At 43.1% G+C, this 7,494-nt stretch overlaps 1 protein-coding gene across 2 annotated transcripts in view; it reads left to right on the top strand.

The window, feature by feature from the left end:
- Positions 1-491: 491 nt before the first annotated feature.
- TOM1L1 (target of myb1 (chicken)-like 1) overlaps positions 492-7,494 on the top strand; it is a 43,923-nt gene continuing 36,920 nt past the window's right edge. Inside the window, exons 1-3 of one of the 2 annotated variants that reach the window (XM_012665693.1) lie at positions 492-654; positions 2,958-3,042; positions 4,405-4,483. In XM_012665693.1, coding sequence (XP_012521147.1) covers positions 597-654; positions 2,958-3,042; positions 4,405-4,483 — 222 coding nt within the window. In that variant the 5' untranslated portion in view covers positions 492-596. The remainder of the gene's footprint in view (positions 655-2,957; positions 3,043-4,404; positions 4,484-7,494) is intronic. The other variant, XM_012665694.1, reaches the window with a different exon arrangement.

The raw sequence follows: 7,494 nt of genomic DNA, 5'->3' as shown, positions 1-7,494 counted from the left end.
TCTAGTTATTAAATTTATTCAGTGGTTATTTTGTGGCTCCCAGACACTGGCCTAAGCAGTTTACATCCTTCCCTTAATTCTCACAATAATTCTGAGATTTGTGTCATTAACCTCATATTATCTTTTGTCTGCAAAGGGCAGTGAAAGATGTGCTGAGGAGAGCGGCCATCTGCCCGGTCCGCGGCGGGGTCAGAGCCCGGGTCTCTAATTCCTAGGCTGGCGCTCCCAGGCCGCCCGGCTCCTCCTCCGGGGCCAGAAGCCCACCTCGGTCTCTAGCGGGCGCCAGCGTCGCTCCCACGGGCTCCCAGCGCCTGCTGCTGCCCGCCGGCCCCACCTGGAGCGGGAGCGCCGCGTCCTCGTCAGCCAGCCCGGCGCGCGGCAGGTGCGCTAGGCGCCCGGAGCCCCGCCCCGTGTCCCTGCCCCGCGCCCTACGCCCGGTGCCAGCGCCCCGCAGCGGCCGGGCAGAACGCGCCGCCTCCGCCGGGGCCCGGGAAGCGCTCGGGCGAAGAGGAGGAGCCAAGGGCACCGAGAGGGTGGAGTCGGGAGCCGGAGAGCCAGGGAGGCGGATTTCCTGGGCCCGGCTTTCTGGGGCTACCATGGCGTTTGGCAAGAGTCACCGGGATCCCTACGCGACCTCCGTCGGCCACCTCATAGGTAAGGAGGAGCGGGAAGAGACGCCCAGGCAGGCTTTGGATACCGCGGGATCCTTTCCCGCTGGGCTCCATTCTCGGCCTGCGGAGCACCGAGTTGGTCCAAGTTGGAGGAAATCCTTCCCCTCCCCCGGCAACTTCCCAGGGCACTCTCGCTCTACCTGGGCCCTTTCCGGCATTTCTTTTTTGGCCAACTCACTCTAGAACCCTCCTCCTCAAAATGCACCTCCCTTCTGGTGTTTTCTGGGGAGTGGAACTAAACAGGTGAGCCACACGGGATTCAGGCGCGCAGGGTTTGGGCCTCTACAACGAGACACCAGAAACTTCTTGGCGAAGGGAAGTTATTCACACAGTGCGTACACTCCAGGGCACGGAATTGTCACACCCATTTTACAGATGAGAAAGAGAAGGCTCAGGGAGGTTAAGTGATGTGACCGCGCTGTGAGGGACAGGTCTCTCCAAACCACTTTTCTCTAGTGGTGAATTTATACAACCTGAACTGCTTTTCTGGGTAAACAAAGAATAAAAATGCTTGGCATTGGAGTGAAGGAAGAGGACGGAGGGAGCAAGCCATCTGGGGCCACAGAGGCCTCTGGGAGGCCACTAGGGACCACACAGCCATCGGCCTAACTCATTTCTCTCTCCTGTAGCCCTACTCTGAATAATATTTGCGAAGCACAATCCAATGACTGGACTCTTCTGCCAGCCCCAGCTCCCTTCTTCCTCTTGTCCCTGATTTTTCTCTTGGGAACCGGGTGTGGCGGGAGTGCAAATTAATGCCAGGCAAAGTATGATGATGTCAGAAATCTCCTGGGGTGATGAAATCCGGAGAACTTGGTAATTGTAGTAAGGATACCAAGATTTGGAGAGATTAGGTTGCAACTTAATTAACTGCTGTGTGACACCGAACAGGCTACTTAACCCGAACCTCAGTTTCCACATCTTTATAAGATGGTGAGGGTAGCTACCATAGAGAAGGAGATGCTTTCCAAACTGTTGATGGCTATACCTTGTTGGATATTGGCTATACGAATGAACCCTGAGCAGAAACAGGTTCAGACTGCATCTTTGTAGGTAAAAGAATCCTGAGCAATCTGCCTGGTTAATTTTTGCATTCTGTAAATGTTTACTACCTGCCAGCCATATGCCTGGACCAGGCACTGGTTAGGCAATGGTAAGACGTGGTCTCGTAGTAAGTACTATACGGTACCCTTGCAATACAAGAAAAATGTACAATACAACAAAACTTATGCAAGGGGAAAAATGAATTGAGGAATGAGTAGGCGTTTTCTAGGAAGATGAGAAGATTGGGAGGAAGAGCAAGGAATGGAGTGGAAACATCTTGCAGACAGTATATGCCTAATGGCACAAGATCGGTCAACTTTGTCATTTAGTGCCAAATTCAGAGAGCCCTTTCCCTTAATTGGAAGCAAGCTAAACTTTGGAGTTCCCCCAAGCAAGCCCTTCTTCTTTCTTCCCCTGCTTTATCCTTTTTGTTTTCTCTCCATTTCCTCCAGAATCCCGTGTTTTCATGATTAGGGATCTTCATCTTTCTCATAGGAAATATTAAGCTCATTCACGTTAGGTGTTCTCTTATCCTTTCCAGATAACATTTTGTATGAAAGGGAATGTCTGGAGAGGGAAGGGTATCTGATTATTTAATTATGGGGTTCCAGGTACAGTGCATTCAAGTCTGCCTGGTGCAACTTTGGTTAGTTTATGTACCAGAAGTGACCTTGCTCAGTAATTCTGATCTCTTTCTTTTTCTCACCCCTCCACCGCAGAATAAATGATTTTTAAAAACAGACACCAGGAACAAACAACATAGATTTGAATGCTAGTTCTACCTCATACTGGCTGTGTATACTTGAATTATTTCTTTAACCTCTCTGAACTTCTGTTTCATCACCTCTAACAATGCGTTAAGTGAGATTGCATAAGATAAAATACTTAGCACTGTGCAGTTCACCTTGTAGGTGGGTGCTCAGTAAGCCATAGTTTCCTTCTCTGAAAGCCAGGCAGATGGAGATTTAGCCAGCCTGTCCTGGCCCTGTGGCCAAATGTTGTGCTTGCATTCTTTATTAATAGGTCACTCATTACTGTTGCAGCAGCAGCACTCTGAACTCAGGTTCTGATTGATTCCTAAATTACTGGGAATTGTTCAGGAAAAAAACCCAACACTTTGCCCTTTGGTAATATAAACTTAATGGTACTTGCTAGTGCACCCCGGGCAGATTATTTCAGGAACAGCAGACATTTTTTATTCTGTTGTAGCTCAGACTCAACACAACAGCTTTTTCTTTGCAGAAAAGGCTACGTTTGCTGGAGTTCAGACTGAAGATTGGGGCCAGTTCATGCACATCTGTGACATAATTAACACTACCCAGGATGGGTGAGTACAGTGTAGTATCCATGTACTTGCCTCTGATAAAAAGCATCAGAACACATCACGTTTTTCTCTTGCAAACACTTTGGTTTTCTTGTTGAAAGGGTGTTTTCATCATCTGTTAGGCACTCTCCACCTTTCGAAGACACGTCAGGTTGAAATATTGGGGCAGGTGCTTGCTTCAGCATGTAGAATATCTGTGAATCCATTATAATGTTTGTCCGCTCCTCTTTGCCTTTTCCTTAATAGTTTCAAATTTTGTCTCTGTGAGCTCAAATTTTTGTTTTTAAAAGATAAAACAGAGAAAGAGATAAATTGTTTTCTTCTTTAGGAATTTTTCCAGCTCCTATTGCCAGTGTTTTATGTAACCGAAAAATATTATCAAAAAGCTAGTTGACTCCTAGTGGTAACCTATCTATGGGTAATTGTCTTTATTAACCAGGAAACAACCTAGCAGTCACAGGACAATTTTTTTTCTTCTGAATGCCAGCTCACCCATGTTTATTCTGTGTTCTTAAATGACGTACTGTCTTTTGTTATACTTTTTGAACTTTAGAGAATTGAAGGTATCAAAAAAAGTTATTAAGAAGGGCCAACTAGTTTGAATTTAGCCTATTACAAGTTATGAAGGATACAATTCTAGTAATTTTCCTGTGCATTTTAAAATAACTGACAGCAAAAGAGATTCAGTCTAGTTTATGTTGATGAAGAAAACATTACACTTAATTATTGGTTATATAGCCAAAGAAAGTGCTTATGGTTAGTATTTTTAAGTATTTATAGTTTTTCCCCTATAATCTTATTTATCATGTCTAGTTCCTTTATTAACCTTTTCCTTGATAATACCAATTTATTCATTGATACTATAAAAAGGGAATTTTATAAAGTATATTTTGACCCTTTACTTGTAAATAGTTCTTACTTTGTAATATAAAACTGTAGCATATTGGAAGCTGACCTAGGTTTTAATTCCTCTTACATCCCTTTGCCTACGGAGTGCTCAGGAAATACTAATAGTTTTAATTAAAATGGTAACTTTTATTATTTTGGAAGTTACATTTCCTGTAAATTGGTTCTGTGCATTGATAGAGGGAGATAGGCATAAACATATTTCGTGGGTAGTGCTTTTTGGGTAATATTCTTTTATGAAAATATTTTTTTGATTCTCACAAGGGGGTAGGTGTCTGCCTATATGCATGAGGAAATTTAGTTTCAAGAAATTATAATAAGTCGTTTGCTTAGACAACCAAGGCCTTGGTCCTCTGTTCCTCAGCCATTTCTCTTTCCAGAGTGCATATTACTTTTCAGAGAGACTGCTTGTTTTCAGCAATGCCTACTTTGGTGATTTCAGTGTCTTTATTGCCACAGGCCAAAAGATGGAGTAAAAGCTTTGAAGAAAAGGATTTCCAAAAACTACAATCATAAAGAAATCCAACTTACCTTGTCAGTAAGTACTTTAATGTTATAATTAAGACTCTAGGCTCTCCCAAACTATAGTTACATTTTTAATCTTGGGTAAAAAAGAAAAATGCAAATACTCTGAGATAACTAATAGGTTAGCAAAGATTTATGTACAGTATAAGTTAAAACTCTTAATTTATTGAGAATTACAGAATAGAGAAAGTTTAGTTGATTGTAATAGCATTTAATTTCATGGAAAGTGCTTATTCCTGGAAAACCAGTTTCTTCTGATCAAGAGATAGTAATCGGTGGTTAAAAACTTGTATTGTAGATGTTGAACCAATCGAGAGTTTGTGTATGTGTTGCTTGACCATAATTGAAGATGGGGAGAATTGAAGTCTTGAAAAAATGCCTCCCCATTAGCTTTCTACCTCAATTGAACACCTTTGTGGAATCCTGAGGTGCTCTCAGCTCGTTAAATGTCAGCCGGGTTCTGCTGCCTAGTGTAATGTGGACAATGTTCTTGTTGATTTAAGCAATTCTCCTGTGCATCCTATTGTCTGTGATTTGGGTATGGATTCTTATTTGATGCGTTCCCATTTTCTCCCGTCCTTGGCCATATGACCTCTTCAGTCACGTTGGTGAGTTGCCCTGTTTACTTTAGTATGTGCTGCAAGCCCTGCCTGCTGCCTGAGAGCGAGCTGTGTGGCTTTCTAATTTCTTCTGCACGCCTTTGTTGACCCCAGCCCAGCCCAAGACCACGCATGGTCGCGGCACTAATCAGCCAGCATCACACTGCTCTTAGGAGCTTTGGGAGTGTTTATCAAGAATGCTACGGGGCAGATACGAGCACAGCTCCTGGTTTCTAGTTTCATGTAGAAGAAAATTTATCACATCTTGCATACTTGGAAACTCAATGAGAAGAAATAAATTGAACAGTCTTAATGATTTGATCACTAAAGAAACCCTTCAAGTTGGGATCTGAATATAGTTTTAGAGGCATTTTCCTCCCTCACCTTTTCCCCTGTCCTTAACTCATGACAGCCACCGCAGGAAGGTCACAGAATGGAGGACACTATGGAGAGAGGAGTAAGGCACTTCTGTAGAAATACCAGAACGATGGGTCAGTGATGGAAATGCCCAGCACCTGACTGATACTCTTGACAACTCTGTGAAGTAGTTTTATTATTAACTCCATTTCACAGTTGAAGAAACTGAGACCAGGAGAGGTTAAGCGATTTTTTTTTTCCAAGCTCAAATGGCTATAACATAGGCAGGATTGAACCCAGTCCTCAGATTCTAAATTTCATACCCTTGTCTCATACCACTTTGCTTCTCAGAATGAACCAAGCCTTTTATTATAAAAGAATAGGCTCTTGTATTTCATTTGTGTCTTCAACTCCTTCCTGGTGGTGCAGGACTGGATACTTCAGGTATTGACTGAATTAATGATTAAGTACCCCCTACACACTCCTCATCCCATCTCTGTTGGTATCCAGGAAGATTCAAGAGCTACCAGAAGGTACTGCAGAACTGGGATAGAGACATGTAGATGTGCCCTACAATGAAGTGGGTCTAGGATATCTCAAGGCTGCAGAACGTTGTGAGAATGGAGTGAGGAAGATAAGGGCAGAAGATGAATATATGCCCCCTTCCATATCTCAGCATGGGGCATTATTTTGCCTTCTTTCAGTTTACCCTTCATAATGGTTTGCCTCTTCCTCTATTGTGTCCAGCCTACTTGACATTTCTGTGGTTGCATCTTATCCACATCTCCGTGTTTTCCTCTGTCATGACTCCTTCCCTCTGAGGATTGACCAGGGCACTTTCCTGAAGAAGTTAGGCTATTCCAGAGTGTTGTCCCTTTGGGCCCTCCGTTTCTCTGTGGGCTCCCACTCTTTCTTCTCTTCAGGTAGTCTAATCTCTCAAGCCTTACTTCCAGCGAGCTGCCTGTTCCCGTTACCTGTTCCACCTCAGATAACTGTAGCTCCTCCGCCTCATGACCTCCATACCAGAAGTGACTTTAATACTCACCTAAGCCAAACTTAATTATGAGGGAAATTAGTCACAGAAGGAATCACCCAGTGTCTGTCAAAGGCAATTGTAAGTTTACCAGTAAACTCTTTAAAGAGTAATCCCCACGTATGACATTTCCATTTTATTACTGTGAAGTGATGAGAGCCAGTCAAAGTCAATTATCAATGTTCTTTATATTATCTGTCATTTTGGGTTCTCCATGGACTTGTTAGCCTTGATTAGGTCGTTGATGGAATCTGACTGTACCATGATTCCTGCCGTCAGTCAGTAGAGCAATTTTGTCAAGAAGCCAGTAGTTTTGTTTTATGAAGAACATTTTGTTACCAGACTTCATTACTTGACGCCAGAGAGTAGTCTTTTCTTGAATGAGTCAATTCTGATAAGTCTCAGCGAGATACTACTACTGTTGTCAAATAAAAAGTGGTCAAACAGGTTCCTGAGAATTAGTTAATAGGCCTTTGTGGAGCACCTACTAAATGGTGAGCTCTGGGGGTTTCAGAAGAAACACATTTATGTAAAATGTGGTGGTCCCTCCAGTAGCTTGTTGTACTTCCAGAGAGTGAGAAGACCAAACTCTCTCCTAGGAGGGTCATCATAGGACAGGGTAGCCATACCTTGAAAGAGACACCATGGGTGCTCTGGGTTTAGTCTTTGGCTCTGATGGCCCTGAAATCTGGTTGTTGTCACTCTGCCTGGGTTAGAAATTTACTGTGAGAAATAAAACTGCCAAGTAGCTCTTTTTCTTCCAGCCTCTCTGAAAATACTCACATCAGCTAATCAACACATTCTGTCCTGCTAGGAAATTCTCCATGGAGAAAGATGATGGAAATAGCAATCATTTTTTGAGGTCCTGCTTTGTGGCAGGCTCTTTATATATACTTACCTTGTCAGTAAGTACTTTAATGTTATAATTAAGACTCTAGGATCTCCCAAACTATAGTTACATTTTTAATCTTGGGTAAAAAAGAAAAATGCAAATACTCTGAGATAACTAATAGGTTAGCAAAGATTTATGTACAG

This window comes from Propithecus coquereli, unplaced genomic scaffold (assembly GCF_000956105.1).
Source record: "Propithecus coquereli isolate 6110/MARCELLA unplaced genomic scaffold, Pcoq_1.0 Scaffold121, whole genome shotgun sequence".
Taxonomy (NCBI): Eukaryota; Metazoa; Chordata; class Mammalia; order Primates; family Indriidae; genus Propithecus; species Propithecus coquereli.
This window is presented reverse-complemented; position numbering and strand designations above follow the sequence as displayed.